The sequence below is a fragment of the Callithrix jacchus genome, chromosome 1 (genome assembly GCF_049354715.1).
Source record: "Callithrix jacchus isolate 240 chromosome 1, calJac240_pri, whole genome shotgun sequence".
In the NCBI taxonomy this organism is placed as follows: domain Eukaryota; kingdom Metazoa; phylum Chordata; class Mammalia; order Primates; family Cebidae; genus Callithrix; species Callithrix jacchus.
Window position 1 is genome coordinate 139,738,517 of NC_133502.1, and position 23,994 is coordinate 139,762,510.

At 41.0% G+C, this 23,994-nt stretch overlaps 1 protein-coding gene and 2 pseudogenes across 3 annotated transcripts; 1 reads left to right on the forward strand and 2 right to left on the reverse strand.

Moving 5' to 3' along the window:
• Positions 1-276: 276 nt before the first annotated feature.
• NDUFB6 (NADH:ubiquinone oxidoreductase subunit B6) lies at positions 277-19,736 on the reverse strand. Of its 2 annotated transcripts, XM_002743000.6 has the most exons (4): positions 19,437-19,736; positions 17,521-17,613; positions 5,534-5,578; positions 277-532 (listed from the first exon to the last, which is right to left on the reverse strand). In XM_002743000.6, the coding sequence occupies exons 1-4, from the start codon at positions 19,614-19,616 to the stop codon at positions 464-466; spliced, it is 387 nt and encodes a 128-aa protein (XP_002743046.1). In that variant the 5' UTR covers positions 19,617-19,736; the 3' UTR covers positions 277-463. The 2 variants fall into 2 exon arrangements, with proteins under 2 accessions (XP_002743046.1, XP_008996422.1); XM_008998174.5 differs by lacking the exon at positions 277-532 and having other exon boundaries at positions 5,391-5,578.
• On the reverse strand, positions 12,573-13,667 carry LOC144582252 (DNA fragmentation factor subunit beta pseudogene; annotated as a pseudogene).
• Positions 13,541-15,918, forward strand: LOC144579709 (protein GVQW1-like; annotated as a pseudogene). Its single transcript, XR_013527946.1, has 2 exons — positions 13,541-13,551; positions 13,588-15,918. The product of XR_013527946.1 is annotated as a protein GVQW1-like (transcript).
• Positions 19,737-23,994: the final 4,258 nt, after the last annotated feature.

Below are 23,994 nucleotides of genomic sequence, written 5' to 3' on the forward strand. Positions count from 1 at the left end.
GAAACAGTCTTTGAGTATCAGATCATGGTTAGAATAGGCTTTTCAATCAAGTTTCTAAATTCTTTTAAATGACTCAGAACGATTTATTTAAAACAAAAGTGCTGGACTTTCTGCTCTTATATTTGTTTATTGCGATATTTCACTCTGCTGCATATACCCTGATACCAAATTAGAGTAAGTACTATGTAAGGAAAAAACCTAACATGTAACTAAATACTTTTCCATATCCTGTTTTCCAAGTTGAGAATGGCCACAAAAAGTAAGTGGTCTCTCGAATTTGTTTAGCATGTTTAGTTTTTATTTATTGTTAAATTACTCAGTCTCAAATTGTACAGTGCTTGAAAAGAGGTATGACAATTTCTGAGATTAAACTTTATTAAGTCACTCTTCCAGATAATTCAGTAAATACGGTAATGTAGGAACAAACTTAGGCTCATAAGCCTTTTAAATTTTTACATAATCTTTAATGATGTTGATCAGGAAATTCTTTCATTGGTGGAATTACTTCTCCGGTCTCCACAATTGTATCACCCTAGAGAAACAAAGATACAGTTAGTAGAAAATCTTAAGTCTACAGAGGTGATAGTTCTGTTCCATGTTCATCAGACTTCACATGGAAAATGTAGTTGAGTTCTGGCATTCTCTTTAAAAGGACCCCAGACAAAGTAGAAGCTGTCTAAATCTGAACAACCAGTATTCAACACATCTTAAGGTACAGTGAAATCATAGGGAAATCTTCACTTAGAAACAAAATAACCAGAAAAGGAATGAAAATTGTGTTCTCCAAGTGATAAAGGGATAATCTTTTATTTTTGTATGGCCCCAAGAAATGGAGGCCCTAGAAAGAAGTTGCAAGGAAACGTGGAGTTCCAGATAAAAGAGGAAATGCACTCCCAGAAACTGAATATGTGTTAAGCAATTACCAGTTTTCTAATTGGCTTACATATTGAATACAGAATACAAACTTTGGCTGGGCAACTGGTCCAGGTCTTTCAATCCTAGATAATAGTGTGTGAGCAAAAAGGCATGGGTTTGAAGCCAGACCAAGTAGTGAGAATCTTAGAACCTCCACTGACAAGCTGCATAGTTTTAGACAGATTATTCAGCTTCAGTTTCAGCCCTGTGTTTAAGATAACAGATTCTGTCAGCCTGCCAGTGCCTGAATGACTGCATAGAGTAGAATCTTCCCCAACCCTACCCCAATTCCTGCCTTTCCCTGACCTGATACTGCTCAGGATTATAATACAATGAAAAAAAAAAAGTATTATGTTTAAGCCATTATACATTTGGGCAATAATTTGTTACCACAGCTATCATTATCCTAACAGAAATTAGTGCCTTGAAGTGGCACTAATGCAGCTGTAATAAAAATCAAGTTATGCTGGCCGAATTGGCTCACGCCTGTAATCCCAGCACTTTGAAGGCTGAGACGGGCATATCACAAGGTCAGGAGATCGAGACCATCCCAGCCAATATGGTGAAACCCCATCTCTACTAAAAATACAAAAAATTGGCTGGGCATGGTGGCACACACCTATAGTCCCAGCTACTCAGGAGGCTGAGGCAGGAAATTGCTTGAACCCAGGAGGCGGAGATTGCAGTGAGCCGAGATCAGGCCACTACACTATAGCCTGGGCAACAGTATGAGACTCCGTCTCAAAAAAAAAAAAAAAAACCAAAAAAAAAAAAACAACAAAAACACAAATCAAGCTGTAGGGCACTGGCTTAGCAGTCTGGTATCGAAGATAAAGGCACTGGAGGCTAAAAGATGGAAACAAACGGCAGTTTGCAGATATTTAGCAAAATACCTCCTATAACTTGGAAGCAGACTGCCTGATGAACTTGAGGTTCTAGGAGAAGTAGCTGGAAAAAAGTTACAGTATGTATTCAGATACTATTGGCTGCCTTGGGAGTGTACTTTTAGAAGCATGAGCTCAGGGAAAAAGTGGCTGATTTGAGAGGAGACATAAAAAAACAGGAGGAAGAGAGAACACCTTTGGTCCACACTAGACTTTCTGTTCCTGAACAAAAAAAAATTTAACGTACAGAATCTAAAAATTCAGGCCAGTCATGGTGGCTCATGCCTGTAATCCCAGCACTTTGGGAGTCCAAGGCAGGATGATTGCTTGAGGTCCAGAGTTCAAAACCAGCCGGGGCAAGAGTAGGACCCTACTCCCAAAAAATAAATAAAAATAAAAAATGAGGACCTTGTAGTATTGAAAAATCAGACTATTTCAGACTTCCTAAACAATAAATTAACACGAGAGATTCTGAGCAACAGAAGCCCAATAAAACTCAAACAGAGGGATGCAGCCCTATGGCAAAGATCAGATTAAAGTGAAGGCAGCCTTTGAACCAGTCTGCCTCAGATGGCCTCCACACAGCTCCCACTGAGGTGAGAGAGGCAGATGCATGAGAACAAAAAAAATGAGAGAAGTTGGTAACTATGTATAGGAAGAACAGATACTGGAATGAGAAAATGACTAGAAGTAAACACATTAGATGCCTACCAAATATTTTTCTTTGCATTCCTGCAAATGTTGAGGAAAATGAATGGACAAAGAAACCAAACACAGAGTTTACAAAATCCTGCCAGAATGTTTGAAATTAAAACAGCGTTTGGCATTCAACCTCCTGCAAGCAGGTGGCAGATTTTGAAGCCCATCCAACCCCTAAGGAGGGCATGCTTCCCACTACCATTTAGATGTGGTCAACATCGATAATGAAAAGAACAAACCCCCTGGACAGAGCCAGCAACCAGGAAAAACTATAGACAAAGGTGTTCTTTCCAGAAAACAAAATCAGTGCCCATTCAAGTAACTTCCCATACACAGGGGTTAGGAGTAAAATTTTAGAATTGCCAAGAACTAGGCCGGGCGCAGTGGCTCACGCCTATAATCCCAGCACTTTGGGAGGCCAAGGCAGGTGGATCACGAGGTCAAGAGATCGAGACCATCCTGGTCAACATGGTGAAACCCCATCTCTACTAAAAATACAAAAATTAGCTGGGCATGGTGGTGCGCGCCTGTAGTCCCAGCTACTCGGGAGGCTGAGGCAGGAGAATTGCTTGAACCCAGGAGGTGGAGGCTGCAGTGAGCCGAGATCATAGATCATGCCATTGCACTCTCCAGCCTGGGTAACAACAGCGAAACTCTGTCTCAAAAAAAAAAAGAATTGCCAAGAACCAGTGACTACTATGCTGTGTAAATTCTACCACTGAACAATGGATGTGGTTGGAGGACAAGGATACAGTTAACTTGCCTTCTTAGTTCACTGATCCTGAGATCAACAGAAGTCATATCTAAACCTGACATACTATTGTACATCATCTGGAGATCATGGATTTGGGGCCAGCTGCAGTGATAGAATGGGACTTTTGGATTTCTCCCTAAGTAGAGTGACTAAGTGTGTTATGCATGTGTAGAGAAAGAAGCAAAGAGCTGTTTGGTGACTAGAAGGATGGAATGTAGCAGAACCTTCATGAACAGGAGTCTGGGAAAAGGAAAGAACACACAGATAGTATTTGGGAATATTAGAATGAATTCTGGCCAACAGAATTTGAGCAGAAGTAATGTAAGCTACTTCCAAGCTTAGACACTAAAAATCATCCCTGAGATGCCCTGCCCTCTCTTTCCATCATGATCTTGGAACCTCATATTCACAAGGCATGGCTATAAATTCAGGAGGATCACCTCATCCGCAGAGTCTGTGATGTCAACAAGAAACAAACCTTTGTTTTGTTAGGCCATTGAGATTTGGAAGTTTTTTTTATTACCTATTCTATTCTAAACATATATACAATGACCATTCTTCAGTTCCTCAAAGGGGTCATGGCACAGAAACAGGAAAGAACCACAGTGACAAAAAATATAGAAACGTAAGAAATGTTACAGGATGCCTGATATGGTCTTCTGAATAGTGCTCTCCTTTTCCTTTGAACAGCAATGGCAAAATAAATAAAAAATAAACATTTAAATTGAATAAATAGAAGACTAAACAAATGTAAATTTCCCAGCTGGTGAAACCAGCAAGATAATTTCCTAGACTACCTAGGCTGTAATACACATCAATGTTATGCAATAAAACAAAAGGAGAAATCCCCTGCTTTTTTTTTTTTTTTTTTTTGAGACAGAGTGCTCTGTCACCCAGGCTGGAGGGCAGTGGTACAATCTCAGCTCACTGCAACCTCTGCCTCCCAGGTTCAAGCGATTCTTGTGCTTCACCCTCCCCAGTTGCTGGGATTACAGGTATGCACCACCATGCCCAGGTAATTTTTTATTTTTATCAATAGTAGAGATGAAGTTTCACCATGTTGGCCAGGCTGGTCTCAAAATCCCGGCCTCAAGTGATCCACCTGCCTCCACCTCCTAAAGTGCTGAGATTATAGGCGTGAGCCCACTGCGCCTTGCCCCCCACTTCTTTTCTTTTTTCTGAGACAGACTCACTCTGTGACCCAGGCTGGAGTGTAGTGGTGCAATCTCAGCTCACTGCAACCTCAGCTTTTCAGGTTCAAGTGATTCTTGTGCCTCATCCTCCAAGTAGCTGGGATTACAGGCATGTACCACCACACCCGGCTAATTTTTGTATTTTCTTTTTAGTAGAGACGGGGTTTCACCATGTTGGCCAGGCTGGTCTCAAACTCCCAACCTCAAGTGATCCACCCACCTCAGCTTCCCACAGTGCTGGGATTACATGCATGAGCCATCACACCTGGATACCCCCTCTTATTTCTTAAAGCACAGTTCCACCTGGGACAGTTGGCCAGTTTTGGTGGCCCTTCCTAAAATTCCCTTGTTGCAACAGATAATGATTACTGTGACTAAGTCATTTGATTAAAGCAAGAGTGACACTAAGTTTTGTTATTTAAATTACGGAATTTTGAGTTACAATAGTTCATTCATTATCTGTGACTAGAAATAGACAAGAACATAACATGTATTCTACTATGCTAAACGTAACCTCACCAACAGTAAAAATACCAACTGACTACTGAGTCATCTTTTAATGCTAAAATAACTCATTTTAAATTAGTACTATGGCTCACACACTCATAGTTTAAAATTTAAATTTAATATACATTTAGTGGATGTTAAATTCACAGATGGAGAACGTAAGGTCAAATCTTGAAAATGAGGTACAAAGCCATAGGACATGAGAGTTTGGAAGTAATAAAAGAAATTCAGTTGCTGTCACCATGCATGGATGTTTGCTTAGGCTCATGCCCTAAGTTCTTTACCCAACATGAAACAGGACACAGTGAAAAACTGCTGGTACTTTCAACTCCCTTTAGGAAATCAAGGTCACAAAACAAGTTTTACAGCCAGGTTGAAAATAAATGTGCTCACTTCCCATTTCAATTATAATTGCTCCCTCAGCTATTTCTTTCTTTCTTTCTTTTTTACAAGAATATGCAAAACAGGCACTTAAGCTGATAGTGAGAAGAAAAGAATATTTTAATCTAATGATTGCTTGGAAGGGGAGGAAAAGGAGAGAGAAAAATAATGAACAAAAGCAAAATCAGAAGTTTACTTACTGGGAATATTCTGGGCTTCGACTGAACGATGGCATATGGTTTTGTCTGTAATAAAAGTTAACTCTGTGTTAATTATAGTGTTAAGAGTTTCTTCGGAAAGTAAGAAGTAGGTCATACCCCAAATTTTAACTTAAGCTCCAAACTTTCACAGAACTCCAGACTCACATATCCAACTGTTTACTCAACATCTCTACTTGACTATCAAACAGGCATCTCGAACTTAACCAGGTCCAACACTTAATGTCTCCCAGCCCCAAACTGTTCCTCCCCATATGCCCCATCTCAGTAAATGGCACTTTTATTTCCTCAGTTACGAAAGCCAGAAACCTTTACTCCTCAGCAGAGCCTATTGATTCTACCTAGAGAATATATCCCGAATGCAATTGGCTCTCATCACCACCCTTGTCCAAGGCTCTATCATATTTTCATCTCAAATACCACAACAGCACCTACTAGCCTACTAGCCTCCCTGCTTCCCCTGGTGCCCTCCTATGCAAATGAAAACAGTCTATTCTCCACACTTCAGGCAGAGTACACTGATTCTTTTAAGATATGTCACTCTGCTCAAAGTTTCATCATTCTTAGAGAAAAAGCCAGTCTTTTCTCCCTCACTCATTTACGACAGCCACAGTGGCTCCCTTGCTAGGAGTCCAATTCGGTCAAGACTACTTGTGCCTCAAGGCCTTTTTACTTCATAATTCCTCTATCTGAAATGCTCTTCTCCTAAATACTTCTTGGCCCGTATCCTCATTTCATTTATGTTTGTCTTCAAAGATCACTTCTTGAGAGAGGCCTAATTAAAATAGCAGGCCCTATCATTCTCTAGTTTTTTACCCTGCTTAACTTTTCTTCTATAGACTTGTTCTCCTAAAAATTATATACCTCTTTGTATTTATTACCAGTTTCTAAACATTTCAGGAGGGAAGGGACTCAATCTGCTCTGTGCCCTGCTGTATCCCTGTGTTTAAAACAGTGCCTTGCTCACAGGAGGTACTAAATAAGTATTTGTTGAATACATACACTTTTTATGCATATACATCTGCACAAGACACCACTGCCCAAAATTTAAAAGATTATGCCTTATGATATAAGGCACAGAGAACTGAAACACGAGAAAAATTCAAAATACAATGTGAGGACTTCAAAATGTCTTTATGTGCCAAAGGCAAAAAGACACTGAAAAGTCATCTGAAAGATGCAGAATTCAATTAGGCAGCAAAGGAGTGAGCTGCAGCAAACTGGTTACAATCTTACTGAATATGCAGTCCTCTACCTACCCAAATCAAGAGAAAAACTAAGGTGAGTGAGTGGCTTTGGGACCTCTACTGACGCAAAACGTTTAACTAAATATATCCATCTATGGCTCAGGAAAAATCACCTGAAAGTGTGAACCCTCAGATAAACAACCATATTACTGTATTGAATTGTCAACCTAGTAATTGCAGCTTGTTAAATTTGCTTCTCCTGGAAGATAAGTGTCTTTTCAATCCCAGAAAAATGTCATGAAATTTAGATATGATAAAGTATGTTAAACCCAGAGTACAAATAAGTGAATGTGTCAACTTGTAAAAGTTCTGAAAACATTGGGACATTACATATGTTCTGTTGGTTAGAGTTTGTAATGTATAAGATAATCTAACAGAGGTTCAAAAAGGTTTAGGATTCTAGTTAAAATGCATAATGTATTTAGATTTGTGATTTTAGGTTGAAAAATATCACTTCTTAGAATCATAAATTTACCCTATACTTTGAAATAAAATTGTACATATAAAATGTATAAATGCAATTTAAAATATTAAGAGAATTTGGCTATATTTGTAAATGGAACTGTTTTAGAAGAGTTCAACTTCACTTAATCCAAATATAGTAAAAACAAAAGAGATTATTCTTATTTTACTAGATGCACAGTTTAACAGAATTTTAAAACTGAATTTAAAGAATTAGGAAAAAATTATGTTTTTATGTTTGAAACTAAGGAACTGAATATTAATCTGTATTTCTAGTCACTATAACCAGTTCTTTCTGCACATAAAAATCACTCTTGAATGTTTCACTGACAGAAAGTAATATATTTACTTCTCTAGGATCTTACATGCCAAAATAGTGAAAACTTAACAGATGTATAATGAAATGAAGTAGCCTATAATGAAATGAAATAGTCTTTTTATGAACATAAAAAGTTTTTTTAAGCCCATCAACAACAGAAATATAACTGTTCTCAGACCCTTAAAGATATAAATTGTTAGCCCTTTTTTAATGGTTGCAGAAAGACTTTGTGTTGGTTTGCAATGTGAATATCCTCTAACCCAGCTCTAATTCCTCCTAGAACAAATAATCTCATGTTTTTAATGCATAAGACAGGCCATATCCACTTGGACTTCTCCAAAAATATTCACTTCTATTCCATCATCACAAAACCCTCCCTTCCAAAAATATCCTACTTATTTCCAAGGCTAGAGATAACAGTCATAAATGACTGTGAACTTTGGTTTTATCCCCAACCTAATCAACCACCAATTTCAGGAGTTTCTTCCTTTAAAACTGTCTCTGGCTTTTTCTTTCATTCATGCTCTCTTCACCTGAACCAGATTCTCAACTGACATCTACTAAAATGCAACAGCCTCCAGCTGATCTGCCCTGCTGTCAGAACTTTGCTCCCTTCAATTCACCCTACATTCCAATGTTTTATCTACATTTTCCTCAATATATCACATTCATCAAGTCACTCTCCCACTACAAAATGGAAAACTTCCCATTGCCTATCACATGCAGTTCAACTTCTAACTTTCAAGACCTTCCATAAATTGGTCCCAGACTACCCAGTCGACAGACCTTCCATTCTCTTCAGCTCCTCAGTCTTGGGTACATATGGCCATGTTCATTACAGACTCCGTATCTTTGCTTCTAACAGGAATTAACTTTTCTCCTCAAGATTCTTTCCCAAATTATACCTAACTTCCAACTTTACTATAAAGTCCTTGAGGTTGGAATTGGCCTTGCATATTCTTTCTATAGCAATAATGGAAGAGGATACACTAGGCACTCCATATTTGTTAATCAAAGGGCTTAATCTGCTTAGTACACAGAACAAAGATGTCAACAATCAGAATTTTAAAGAGCCTGCATAATCAATAGAGAACACAATCAGAGAGAGAAAGTCATGTTGGGGGCGGGGTGTTCTGAAAAGCCCCCAAAATTTTGGTTGTTTCACTCTTCTGTCACTAGGCTAACAGAAAGCCAACATCAATTGGATTATCTATAATTTGTTAGGCAGTCCTTAACTTCTGTCTCATTTTTATTCTGAAATAATTTTAAACTTACATAAAGCTGCAAGAAAGAAAAAAATAATTTTTTCCTTGAATCACTTTATAGTAAATTGCCAACGTTTATTACTATAGTGTACTTCCTACAAACAAAGACAACATTCTTAAAAATAATTACAATACAACCATCAAGATAAGGAAATTTACACTTATACATTACTATCTCTACCTGGTCTAAAAAATCCAAATTTTCCCAATTGTCTCAGTAATTGTTTGAACTTATGAGAAAAAAATCCCCTTATGTGATAAGTTCTCCAGTGATTGTTTAGGCTCTTTAAAATTCTGACTGCCAACATCATTGTTCTTACAGATTATGAAATTATGCCTATTAATGAAGAATTGCATTTCGTTGGCATATCTCTTGATTCTTCCTCAATCTAGAACAATCTTAAAGTCCTCCTTCAACATTCATGATCTTGACATTTCTGAAGGTGTAACACCAATAATGATGCAGAATAGCTCCTCAGTTTGGGTTTATCTCCTGTTTCCTCATGTGAATTTAATCAATAAATTACATTCAGGTTATGCACCACTGGCAGGCATATCACAAAATTAATACTGTGTTCTTTTTATTACAGCCTATCAAGTATAACACATAACTTCAGTTTGTCCCATTATCAATGTTAATTTAGATCTCTTGACTAAGGTGGTGTCTGCCAGATTTTTCTACTACAAAGATAACCCTTTCTCCCTTTGTAACAAGTATTTTGAGGATAAGTATTTTAAAATAAATATTAGCATACTCTTTATTATTTTTTTGTATTTTTGAGATGGAGTCTTGCTCTGTTGCAAGGCTGGAGTGCAGTGGTATGATCTTGGCTCACTGTGACCTCTACCTCCCAGGTTCAAATGATTCTCCTGCCTCAGCCTCCCAAGTAGCTGGGACTATAGACACGCACCACCATGCCCAGCTAATTTTTTTATTAGTAGTACAAACAAGCTTTCACCATATTGGCCAGGATGGTCTCAATCTCTTCACCTTGTGATCTGCCCATGTAGGCCTCCCAAAGTGCTGGGATTACAGTTGTGAGCCACTGCATCCGGTTTTTTTTTTTTTTTTTTCATTTTTTTTATTGAGACAGGAGTCTCACTCTGTTACCCAGGGTGGGGTATAGTAAGCAACACAATTGTAGCTCATTGCAGGCTTCACATCCTGGGCTCAAGCAATCCTCATGCTTCAGCCTCCTGAATGGGTGGGACTACTCTTCTCTTGGCTCTTTTTTTTTTTTTTTTTTTTTTTGGTAGGAACGGTGCCTTACTATGTTGCCCAGGTTGATCTCAAACTCTTGGCCTCAAGCAGTCCTCCCACTTCAGCTTCCCAAAGTGTAGAGATTACAGGTGTGAACCACTGTGCCTAATATTAGCATCCTTTTGTGTTCCTTAGCTGAATTAAATATTACCATGATTCTCAAATTGTTATTTTTCTAATTCTATCATTCAGCAAATTATTGCTTTAAAAAAAGCTTTCATTTCTACCCATTTATTAATTCACTTATTTCTTAGTTTGCACTCATGGATTTTCATTTTATTCAGTTGACTCCCATCTATTACTATCATTATTTATTTTGATGCTCATATTGCCCTGGCAGGAGTCCTTGCAAGCTGTGTCCTTTTAAAATATTCTTTCAGCACGTCTTTACTTTCTGGCACAATAATATGTTCCAAGCTCATCTTATACCTTCCTCCTGCCCTGGAGTCAGTCATTGCTCTGAGCTCTGGGTCCTTTCAGTGGATAACTGTATTTAGAAAATAAGACCTGGCTTCTAAGCGTGCTAATTGCTAAGGAGTAGCAATGTTTCTAGGCCCTCTCAGTGGACAGAGCTAGAGAATATGTCTACACACGCAGACAGACAGACACACATATCCACATTTACATCCATATCTATTTCTAGGTATATCAATACATTTTGAAAACCATGAGTTCACACCAGTACCTCCAATTCCACTCTACCACCACAAGCTTTTCTTCCTTTTCACATACATAACTCCCTTTTCTGACAGTGAGAATCTTGGGTCCTTTCATCATCAACATATGTACTTGCAGGCATATGTTGCACTTTGCTTTATTGCACTTCACATATATTGTGTTTTCTTATAAATAGAAGGTCTGCAACAATCACAAGACAAGCAAGCCTATCAGTGCCATTTTTCATTTTTAGAAAATTCGTATTGCTTTTCCTGATTATATAACAAATGTAAAAATTCAAATATTACAAATGACTTTTTTAAAGGTACATTTTAACATGTTATAAAATGCCCATTTCAAAAAATTCAAGTATCATAAAATACATGCTTTTGAAAATGGGCCCTCTGTAATCCAGTCCCACCTCTGTGTCCCTCAGGATTACTGCTGTTCAGTTTGGCATGTTTCCTTCTAGACTGTCTCTGCGCACCCGCTGCCTGCACTGCTGACATGAGCTCCATATTATCTGAGATGACAGTAACTCTGATAAACAGAGCAGGGTTCAGCTTCCAGTGCACTGAACAGCTTCCAGCTTCTACAGAGAAACACTTTCTTCATAAAAGCTTGAAACTGTGACATAGTTTTGCACTACGTAAATGTATCAGGTTGAATCATGAAATTATGATAGCTGACCATCTTGGGCCTAGAAAAACAGCAGTTTCATGTGGTTCAACATAATAGCGATGGTCCTACTCATAGACATTGGGAGGTTTCCTGCCGTTATAAACATTTCAGTATGCCAGGTGTGGTGGCTCATGCCTGTAATCCCAGCACTTTGAAAGGCCAAGGTGGGCAGATCACCTGAGGTCAGGAGTTCAAGACCAGCCTGGCCAACATAGTGAAACCTGGACTCTACAAAAAATACAAACATTAGTCAGCCATGGTTGTGGGTGCCTGTAATCCCAGCTTCTTGGGAGGGTGAGGCAGGAGAATCGCTTGAACCCAGGAGGCAGAGGTCGCAGTGAGCCGAGACTGCACCACTGCACTCCAGCCTGGGTGAGAGTGAGACCCTGTCTCAAAAAAAAGAAAAAAAAAAATCAGCAGTGAATGTCCTCGTATGTTCTTTATGGAGTACAAACATCTTACCCCCAAAGCATGACACCTCTCTTTTGGGCATATAAAAAGAGTCAAGAAGGATGGAGCTGCCCATTTGCCATGGAAATGAAGAACCAGCAGCGACCTGAGGCATAAACAACTTGTCCCTCAAGCAAAAGTGGCCAACTTCAGCCATGACACCATTTTAGTATGGTGACCACACTACATGAGCAAACCAAATAACAGAAGAATTCCTCAGCTCAGAGACAATTCTTATCCCTAATGACCAGTATGACCAGGAACTCACAGACATCCAGTGAGCACCCCAAAGCTGTCCTCTGGAAGTTGGGCTATCAGAAGGTATAAAAATTGATTCAGGCCCAGTGTGGTGGCTCACACCTGTAATCCCAGAACTTTGGGAAGCTGAGGCGGGTGAATCACCTGAGGTCAGGAGTTTTAGACTAGTCTGACGTGGCGAAACTCCATCTCTACTAAAAATACAAAAATTAGCCGGGAATAGTGTGCATGCCTATAATCCCAGCTACTCAGGAGACTGAGGCAGGAGAATAACTTGAACCCAGGAGGCAGAGGTTGCAGTGAGCCAAGATCATGCCACTACACTCCAGCCTGGGCAACAAAAGTGAAACTCCGTCTACAAAACACACACACACACACACACACACACACACACAGATTCAGAAATGTACTGAAATCAGATATACAGGAAACATTTTTTAAGGTTTTTCCCAGGAGCTACTGGAGTGACCAAAAAAAATAAAAAGGCACCTGTTAAAATTATGCCTATCAGGCCTCACACAAAGAAAAGAACATGGTGTGTATGTGTCACTGGTGCTTTCACACAGGCTGCTTCCTCTTCAACCTTGTCTGGGGTTTGTAGATTCTGTTATGGTCACAGTTGAGCTTGTGGGTGGTTTTCTTATGGAGGACAATGTACACTAATTTTAAGTTCTCTGAGGTAAAAAGCAGGCCATAAAAATATTCCCAGTTCACTTCTCTTCTGTATTGTTCCTTAACTGCTTCCCCCAGTGTAGGAATGATGGTACATTCTTTTTTCTATTATGTGATCCAGGTTCCAGGTGCTGAAGAGGATCCTGCTCTCCCTATTACTATAGGGGTTGATGTGAGTGTCTCGACAAGCAGACGTCCATGTCGAAGGGGCCCTGGCAGGAGAACCAACCTTGCGGTGCGCAGAGACGGCCGCCGCCCTTGCCTCTGCACACCGGAGTAGTGCCAGTGCTGTCCAAGTAGCTGCCGTTGTACTGCTCAGACTGGAGTATCTGGCATATGGAGCCAAGGATTCACAAGAATTCCTCCTTAGCCTCTGCACCCACCTTGGAGGAGTAGGAGCTCACCTCTCTCAGGTAACTTCGGATCCGGCTCTCACAATTGTATATCAGATAGCCAGACTTATTCCGAAATTGGGACTTTAAGCCTTCAAACCACAGCGGGTCCTCAGCCAGGGTCTCTGCCATGATATTCTGGCTCGTGTTGTGCAGGAGGTTGGCTAGCAACCTCTGCCTCTGCTCATCACACAGCAGCTGCCCGGAGGCCTGGATGAACCCCACGTGCGGCTCGTGAAATGCACTGAGGAAGCGCCCAATGTCACTCACATAGCCTTGCCTGGCCTGGCCCAAGGTGAGCAGCATCAGCTCAGAGTTGTCAGGGATGCTGGGAAAGTAGACTTTGGTCAGCTCTGTGCCATCCTTGTGCAGGCACAGCCGGGAGCCATGCTCAGGGAGCTGGAACCAGAGGCAGCCCTTGCACAGTACCTTTGAGAAGCTACTGCCTGCCACGCTGAACTTCCACTTCACAGTCTTGGGCTTCTGAAGCAATGCAGATGTCCCCAAGGGATCTGGGACCCGCAGGCGGCAGCACCCGCTGGCCAGCTACTTAGGCCCCTCCTTGCCCCGGCCACAAGGGTCTGCACCAGATGGGATCTGCAAAGCTGGCACAGGCCAGGCGCTGATCCCAGAAACTCAGTGCCATTTTTCAAACATGTGTTTGCTTCATGACTCTGTGTCATATTTTGGTAATTCTCCTAATATTTCAGTTTTTTTTGGAAATGGAATCTCACTCTGTCACCCATGCTGGAGTGCAGTGGCGTGATCCCTCATTGCAACCACCCTTTCCCAGGTTCAAATGATTCTCCTGCCTCAGCCTCCCAAGGAGCTGGGACTACAGGCATGCACCACCATGCCTGGCTAATTTTTGTATTTTTAGTAGAGATGGGGTTTCATCATGTTGGCCAAGCTGGTCTTGAAATCCTGACCTCATGATCTGCCCACCTCAGTCTCCCAAAGGGCTGGGATTACAGGTGTGAGCCACTGCACCTGGCCTCAAACCTTTTCATTATTGTTATATTACTATTTGTTATGGTAATCTGCATTCAGTGATTTTTGATGTTACTACTATAAATTTTAGGAGGCAACACAAATCACACTCATATAAGATAGCGAATTTAATCAGTAAATGTTGTGTGTTGTGACTGTTCTACCAACCGGCCATTCCCCACCTCTCTCCTTCTCCTTGTACTGTCCTATTCCTTGAGACACAACAATACTGAAATTAGGCCAATTAATAACACTACAGTGACCTCTAACTCTTCAAGCAAAAGGAAGAGCTGAATGTTTCTCATTTTATATCAAAAGCTACTTGCTAGGCTGAGGCAGGAGAACTGCTTGAACCTAGGAAGCAGAGGTTGCAGTGAGCCAAGATGGCACCATCACACTCCAGCCTAGGTGACACAGAAAGGCCCTGTCTCAAAAAGAAAAAAAAATAGTAATTCCTCTGATGGATCTAGGCAAAGTATATAGAAAATCTTCTGGGAAAGAATTTACCATCCCATATGCCATTAAGAAGATTTATGACTCATGGGAGGAAGTCAAATTATTAACATGAACAAGAGTTTGAAAGAAGTTAATTTCAACTCTCGTGAGGGGTTCAAGGCTTCTGTGGGTGGAGGGAAAACTGTCGATGTGGTTGATATAGCAAGAGAACTAGAATTAGAAGTCAAGCCTGAAGATGTGACTGAAGTGCCTCAATCTCATGATAAAGCTTGATAGATGAGAAACTGCTGCTTCTGGATGAGCAAAGAAAGTAGTTTCTTGAGATGGAAACTGCTCCTGGTAAAGATGCTATGAACATTGTTGAAATGGCAACAAAGGATTTTAAATATTACATAAACTTAGTTGTAAAGCAGCAGCATGGTTGAGAGGACTGACTCCAATTTTGAAAGTTCTATTGTGGGTAAAATGCTATCAAACAGCATCTCAGGCTACAGAGAAATCTTTCATGAAAATAAGAGTCAACTGATGTGGCAAACCTCAGTGTGGCAAACCACACACACACACACACACACACACACACACATTCTTTCTTTTGTGAGACGGAGTCTTACTCTGCTTCCCAGGCTGGAGTGTACTGGTGCAATCTCGGCTCACTACAACCTCCGCCTCCTGGGTTCAAGCAATTCTCCTGCTCAGCTTCCCAAGTAGCTTGGATTACAGGCACCCACTACTATGCCTGGCTAATTTTTGTATTTTTAGTAGAGACGGGGGTTTCACCATCTTGGCCAAGCTGATCTTGAACTCCTAACCTTGTGATCCACCTGCCTCAGCCTCCCAAAGTGCTGGGATTACAGGCATGAGCTACTGTGCCCAGCCTATTGTCTTGTATTAAGAAATTGCCACAGCCACTCCAGCCTGCAACAACCATCACCCTGATCAGTCAGCAGTTATCAACATCGAAGAAAGACTTTTCACTAGCAAAAAGATTATACACAGTCACTGAAGGCTCAGAAGATCATTAGAATTTTTTAGCAATGAAGGTTTTTTCTTTTTAAGACAGGATATCACTCCAGCACCTAGGCCGGAATCCAGTGGCGCAATCACAGTTTATTGCAGCCTCGACCTCCTGGGCTCAAGCCATCTTTCCATCTCAGTCTCTTGAGCAGCTGGGATTACAGGTGTATACCACCAAATCCAGCTTTTTTTTTTTTTTGTAGACGTGGAGTCTCACTATGTTGCCCAGGCTGGTCAAACTTCTGGCCTCAAGCAATCTTCCTACCTTGGCCTCCCAAAGTGCTAGAGCTATAGGTGGGAGCTGCCATTACCCAGGCTGGCCGAACTTCTGACTTCAAGCTATCTTCTCACCTTGGCCTCTCAAAGTGCTAGGGCTACAGGTGGGAGCCACTGCACCTGGCCCAGCAATAAAGTATTTTTAAATTAAGGCATATACATTGTTGTTTTACACATATGCTATTACAAACTTACACTACAGCACAGTGTATATGTAACTTTTATATGTACTAGGAAACCAAAAAAATTTGTGTAACTTGCTTTGGTGGTCTATAACTAAAGAATACTTTTGGAACTGCAGTGGTCTAGAACCAATTCTACAGTATCTCTGAGGTATGCCTGTATTTAACCAATCTCCCTATATATAACCAATCTCCTGTCACCACAACCACACCCCAGCATGAATACACCTGTCTCACCTCATTCAGGTTCTGACTTTTTTTTTTTTTGAAACAGAGTTTCGCTTGTTGCCCAGGCTGAAGTGCAATGGCAATGATGTCGGCTCACCATAACCTCCACCTCCAAGGTTCAAGCATTTCTCCTGCTTCAGCCTCCCAAGTAGCTGGGATTACAGGCACATGCCACAACAGCTGGCTAATTTTTGTATTTTCAGTAGAGACAGGAGTTCCTCCATGTTGGTCAGGCTGGTCTCAAACTCCCAACCTTAGGTGATCCACCCGCCTTGGCCTCCCAAAGTGCTGGGATTACAAGCGTGAGCCACTGCGCCCAGCAGGTTCTGACATCTTACTCTGAGTTGTCAGCTGCCTCATGCCATCCTTCTTCCAGATATCCTCCTCCCTCTGCTCAGGTTCCAATATCCTATACTAGGCTGTTGCCACTGTTGTTCCCCAAACAGATGTGCTCACCCTCCTCCCCTGCAACCCACTCAGGATCTAACACCCCTCATTTGGTATATGAATGCCCTCCTCACTCTTTTGTGCTCCAACATTCCATGCTACACAGCCACCACTGCTCACTCTGCCATGCCACTTCCCAAAATGCATGCCCTTCTCATTCTGCGTGGGATCCAACATCCTGCACCAGACTGAGCCTTTAAAAACCACAACTGGCTCAGCTGAATCAGCCCATACAAGATCTATTATCAGTGAAAAAGTTCAGGCATCTGGACATCCTGAGTTCTAAATAAATAAAGTTGTGAAGAATCAGATAAAATGAAGGAAACAGAAATGGGATGGACAAAGATAAGCTTTGTCTATTTTGAATTTTTATCTCATACCAGATATAGGTTGTTATAAAGGAGCAGAAATTCTTTTCTCCCTTCCTATTCATGACCTGAATTTACCCTAATATTATTAGGTCACTACATCCTGATCTTTTAAATACTATTCCTATGAGAAATCCATTTCAAGTTGTAAACTAATACAGTGACACAATTTTTGAAAAACTATTTTCAATTACTTGTTTCATTAAATCTCTTCCCTAAGGGAATTCAAAGTAGATCAAAATCAGTTTACAAGTGACAGATTATTTCCACTAAGCAGAGTAAGATACCCACAAAGAAAATAATTTTGGACAATATTGAAAATAAATTCTGAAAGGAATACTTACAGCCACATGATATTTCACGTAATAATGAACAATCCAGGCAGGAATAAGTACACAAGTAAAAATAAACATACTCTTTCGGTATACCTTATAGACCTGGGGGGGAAAAAAACACATACACAAACTAAACATATCCCATATTTTATATTTATGGCAGAACAAAAAGCATCAATGATGTAACAATGTCATTATTATTTTACAAATCTCTAAATGGTACCTATTTTCTTATAGTCTGTGGCTAACTTCATCTACTTAAATATTATTAGTAAATGCAGAGTTTTTCAGAAGATACCTACAAAATCCAAACCAAAAAGCTTAAGATAAGTAGTATTTTGCAAGACTATAGCAAGGCATTTATAGATTTTTTTAAAGACTTCTAAAACTAACTTTATCATAAGTTTGTTAAATATAAAATATAGCAAAATAATAAAAGAATAATTTTAATGTATTTAACTAGAGAAATCAAACCTACAGAATATTTCAGGTATAGTCATCTCTCTGATTTAGCTATCAATGCCACTCACATTATTTTAGGTATAAGGCAGACAACCTTGACATCAATGCTGGAAAAAGGACATTTTACATACTGAGATGGGGTGCCTCGAGCTCACTCCAAAATGCCTTCTGCAACGTTATTTAAAGAAAAAACAAACTAAAAATGGAACTCTCCCATGTCCTCCAATTTGATTAAAACACACCTATCCATTCAAGGAAGGGGTAATCCAGAGTCTAAGAATTATAACCGATATGATTATAAAGTAACAAATTAACTCAAAGTAAGGTAAGGTGAATTTCAACACATGATTATTTATTTACTTCCTTAGATCACTCGCTGATGGATGGGACTTCAGCTTTAAATCGGTGACTGACAATATCCTGATAATGTCTGGGATACAAAGGGTGGGAGAAGAGTTGAATTTTACCACCATAAATAAGTATCCAATACCACTTTTTCAGAAAAATTTTCAACAATTCTGTTGCACTAGAATTTGTAGCACAGTAAGAAATAGATACATGTTGATTTCAATATGAACTCCTTCAATTCCTAGCTCCCTGACCACCGGCAAATCACTGGATCTTTGTAGGTCTCAGTTTCCTCACATTTAAAGTGAGGATTAGGAATAGTTTCTACCTTACAGGAATAAAGAAATGAAGTAACACATGTAAAACCCTCAGTAGAGTGCCAAGCACACAGCAAGCACCCAAGTGTTACTATTATTACTACTATTATCAGTAAGCTTTGCAGGTAACTGAAAGCAATTCTGAGATGTGTTTATCACCCATAACAGACCTCAAGAAAATACCCAGAGGCCTTGAAAATAAAGCTTCTGAATGAGTGATTTTCTTCAAAGACCCAAATGTCATTTTTCAATGAAACACTGTGTTAAAAGTACAGTGTGGTAGTTTATAAATGTAGCTCTTCAACGTAGCTCACTAGGCATACCAACAAGACCCTGTCTTTTATGTTGATCACATGGAGCTGTACTACCAGCAAGCGGCTAGTTGTGCCCTCTGGTAGTTGGATGCTGTGTTACCTGGTCTCTAGAACCTCACACTTAAAAGTTAGACAAGTGTCCTCAAATAGTAAAATCACAGAATTTTAATTGCAGCCAGTCCTTGACTATTAATTCTGGGAAAAGATTTCTACAGTCAAGAAAATCAAACGTGCAGCGTCCTGGAAAACCTAAGTATTAAGATTCGCCTCCGTCTCACTGTACTTGATGGTAAAAGGCATGATTCTCTCAAAGCCATACATATTCCTGGACTCCTGCCTCCCGAGACTCCAGGAGGACTCTCGGGACAGGCCAGTGTCACCAATCACGGAACGTTATCAGTGGGGCTACAGGGAGCGTACGTCCAGTGTCCAGGCTACCGGCCGCGGTGGGATGCGTTGGGAAGGATCACCACTCACCACTCACCATGTTCCTCCAAGGGGACTTATTTGCCAAAAACTTATCCCAGAATCTGTCCATAGGCCACGTCGCCTCTGGGGGCAGCACCGGCTCCCGAGGGCTCAGCTCCTGGTCCTTTAGCCATTGCCTTCTCAGCGCTCGCAGCTGCTGCTGCCGCAGTTTCTCATCCGGAGTGTACCCCGACATGTCGCCGCTGGTATTAAGGCAAAAGGACACAGAGCGCCCTCAAACTAGGGCCTCCTTACTTAAGCGCTCTCCAGCTCTGCAAAGCGACCTTGAGGGCACCGCTGGGGGCAGCGCGCGGTTATTACGTCACATCCTGGTCCTGCCTTTGCAGGGGGCCCAGATTCCTCGCGAGAAGAGCCGTGTCCTGGCATGCGCAAAGCTTTCCACCTCCAATTTCCTCTCCGGCTACCTCCGCTTTACCCGCCTGGATTACGAGCCTGTGGGGACGCAGACTACTCTTAGTTGTGGGGTCTGGGAAAAGTGGCAATATTAGACGAAAGTATGCTAAATAAGAGGACTGTAGGTTTTGTTCAGGAAGAATTTGTATGCTGGGAGCAGGAAGGATAAGCATATGTGTTTCAGTGAATATGCTGGCCAGATACAAAATTGTTCGCTTGCCTCTCCCACCTTGGAATGACCTAGAGAGTGTATGAAAATAGTTTCATCCAAGTTCAAATCCCAGCTGTGCCGGTAACTGCTAAAGTGCCCCTGGGCAGCTGTCTCATCTGTCCCTCCATTTGTACAGCAACAGTGTAAAGAGTAGCTTAATATCTAGCAACAATGCATAGATGCGTTCATGCTTTCACCCAAAACTATATGTGGTGAAAATATCAAAGGGCATGCACGATTAGTCAACACGATTCATAATAGCAAAATATTGGAAATTACCCCCAAATTCCTAAATAAAGGACTGCTTGAATAAAGTACAACAGTCAAAAGACATCATTACAATGTATTAGTTTAAAGATCTGAATTGACTCATTTGTGATTCTAGAATCAGAAAACACTTCATTCTATAGAGTAGAATGAGTGTTCTGATCAGCTGAGCAGCCACGGTCGGTTTATTGGCAAAAGGGCTGAAGAAAGCAGAAACAGAACAAAAAGTGGATTCATTGTTTCAAAGTTACTTTTAGGGTTAAAGCAGAAGGGACTTCCTTATTTCACTGACTCAGGTTTAGAGGAATTTCCTGGTTTTGGAAAACTGGCCTATTTCAAAGTTCTGTTTGATTATGTGGTACTTAGCACAAACGACTCCATTCTGGTTTGGTCTGGTCTGGTCTGCTCTGCTGGGGCCTAAGTGCATGAAGCTAGTATGGAGTACATGTGCAGATCTTGCAGGATTGTTGCATAGGTACACACATGCCATGGTGGTCTGCTGCCTCCATCCCTTCCCCCCCCACACACCTACATTAGGCATTTCTCCCAATGTTATCCCTCCCCAGCCTCCCCACCTCCAACTACCCCTTCCCTAGCCCCTCCACCCCCAACAGACCCCAGTGTGTAGTGTTCCCCTCCCCGTGTCCATGTATTCTCATTGTTCAACACCCACCTATGAGTGAGAACATGCATTGTTTGGTTTTCTGTTCTTGTGTCAGTTTGCTGAGAATGATGGTTTCCAGATTCATCCATGTCCCTACAAAGGACATGAACTCGAGGATGAGATTTTATAAGGGTAAAATAAAAAGGGCAAATAGTCAATCCTCTTTATCTGTGGGTTCCACAATTACATATTCAGCCAACCACAGACAGAAACTATTCAGGAAAAAAAAAAAAAGTGGTATGAATTTTAAACAATACAGCATAACAACTATTGACAGAGCATTGACATTGTATTAGGTATTATAAGTAATTGTAACTGAAACACAGGTTTAGTTACTCAACACTTGCAGAGTTCAGTTAACAAGAGAGAAATCTGGTATAAAGAAAGTGACTATATTCCAAAGCTAGCTTAGGGGGAGAGGTATGGGCTTCCAGCCTCAAAGATACTGCTTCACTTTTGGAGCAGAAAGTGAGTACTTTCGAAAGACAGGAGAAAGCAAACAGGTGGGAAGTCCACATGCTAGCTTGGCACCTTATCTACTATGCAGTCAAGTTTGCATCTGTACAGACAGAAATAAGTTATAAAAATGGCCAAAAACTTTCCCGGCGGGAGAGGGTTTTTCATCAGGTGTACTTTGGGATGTAAATCTACTGCTACCTCTCAAGGCAATCTCCTGGTGGGTGAGTTTGCTCTGGAGCTTTTAAGTACATAGATGGCTCTGTAGGGAGTGTCGTGAAGGGGAGGTAAAAGATAATAACTGCATTTCAAAAGGGCTAGTACGAAGTGGAGAACAGGGGAAAACAGAGAGGAGAAAAGAAGAAAAATAATAAAAAATAATAGTAACTCATTCTCTTTTTCTTAGAAAAACCAGGGTACCCAGTTACATAACCTAGATCTGACTTAAAGTATATGTGAGGATGTGCATAGGTTATATGCAAATACTACCCCGTTTTATATAAGGCTTCTAAACCAAACAAAATCTGGCCTGAGAAAGTCCCATACTTTCATACTTGAGTTCTTACTTAGGAATTGCAACCTAACTTAATAGATAAGCAAATAGAAAAATCTAATGGAGACATACTTATGTAACAATAGCTGAATCTCAGTCAATCACTGCAGCCATACTTCAACCACTCACAGGTGGACAACTGTCCAAACCTGGGTAAAATAAGGCAAAAGCCAAGCTATAACCAATCTGGCTGTTTCTGTACCTCATTTCTGTTTTTTTGTTGTTGTTGTTTGTTTTTGAGACAGAGTTTCCCTCTTGTTGCCCAGGCTGGAGTACAATGGTGTTGTCTCAGCTCACCACAACCTCCACTTCAAGCAATTCTCCTGCCTCAGCCTCCTGAGTAGCTGAGATTATAAGCATGTGCCACCATGCCCAGCTAATTTTGTATTTTTAGTAGAGCCGGGGTTTCTCCACATTGGTCAGGCTGGTCTCAAACTCCTGACCTCAGGTTATCCACCTGCCTCTGCCTCCCAAAAAGTGCTGGGATTACAGGCATGAGCCACCTACCCCGGCCCCTTTTCCTATTCTTAAAATCTCTCCAACTGTGTAGTGATAACTCCCTGAATTTGCTGTGATTCTGAGGGCTACCCAATTTGTGAATTGCTTTCTCCTTGATCAATTAAACTCTGTTAAATTTAGTTTGTCTACAGTTTTACTTTTAACAAGGGAGATGAGCATCTGTGGATATGGGTACCTGAGAGGGGTCCTGGAACCCTCAGCATCCTTGGGGGTGTGGATACTGAGTGATGACTATTATTATGAAAATAATCTTGGCCGGGCGCGGTGGCTCAAGCCTGTAATCCCAAGCACTTTGGGAGGCCAAGGCAGGTGGATCACGAGAGATCGACACCGTCCTGGTCAACATGGTGAAACCCCGTCTCCACTAAAAATACAAAAAATTAGCTGGGCATGGTGGCACGTGCCTATAATCCTAGCTACTCAAGAGGCTGAGGCAGGAGAATTGCCTGAACCCAGGAGGCAGAAGTTGTGGTGAGCCGAGATTGCGCCATTGCACTCCAGCCTGGGTAACAAGAGCGAAACTCCGTCTCAAAAACAAAAAAAAAGAAAATAATCTTGATATCACGGACCCTATAAAAGGATCGCAGGGAATCTCAGGAGCTCCTGGGTCAAACTTTGAGAACCCCTGCCTTGAAAAAATGGTTAACCCCAGTCCCAGATTGGATTAGGAAATGTAAAGAAAGCCTATCATGTCAGAAAGCACGGAAATTCTAAAGGCCAGTAGGGTCATGTCAAAAGGATTTGGGAGCCACCTTAAATTGGTTCCCACTGTCAAAGATGGGAAAATTTGAACATCAACAAGTTCATTAACTTAACTGGATAGAAAAATATCTACTATGTTCACATACATGAATTCATAATGATTTTTTAAAACCTCATTTATCACTTTTGGATGATGTAACTGATATTGTGAAATATATATTTGGTCTCTTCCCATTTCCTAGCACACAACTTCCAAAATCCTTGGAATCTCCAAAGTGATGTGTCTTTTTGTATGCTAATAATTTATGGCTGGCTATCCCTGGGTAGCCTCCGGATGGGAATAGGTCACCAGAAAGACTAAAGGCATGATTAGAGGGTTGGGACTTTCACCCCCACCCCCTCAACTTTCGGTGAGGGGAGAGGGGCTGAAGGTTGAGTTGATTACCAATGGCCAATGAGGTAATCAGTAATGCCTGTGTAATGAAGCTTCCATAAAAATCCGAAGACTGGATAGCTGAACATATGGAAGTTCCTGGAGGGTGGCAGAGAGGGCATGGAGTTTCCATGCCCCTTCCCACATTTCTTGCTGTGTGCACCTCTTCCATCTGACTTCATCTGTAACCTTTGTAATATCTTTTACAATAATAAGTCAGAAAATGTGTTTCCTTGTGTTCTGTGAATTGTCCTAACAAATTAATAGAGCCAGAGCAGGGCGGTCATAGAAACCCCAATTTATAGCCGACTGGACGGAAATATGGGTGACAACTTATTACTTCAGATTGGCATCG

What these genes read in the sequence shown, in the direction of transcription:
- NDUFB6 (XM_008998174.5), bottom strand. Translation starts at nt 19,616, where the DNA reads ATGTCGGGGTACACTCCGGATGAGAAACTGCGGCAGCAGCAGCTGCGA. An exon ending in AGTCCCCTTGGAGGAACATG is followed by an intron (nt 17,614 to 19,436) that starts GTGAGTGGTGAG and finishes TTTCCCCCCCAG; the next exon opens with GTCTATAAGGTATACCGAAA. An exon ending in ACGTGAAATATCATGTGGCT is followed by an intron (nt 5,579 to 17,520) that starts GTAAGTATTCCT and finishes CTTTTATTACAG; the next exon opens with ACAAAACCATATGCCATCGT.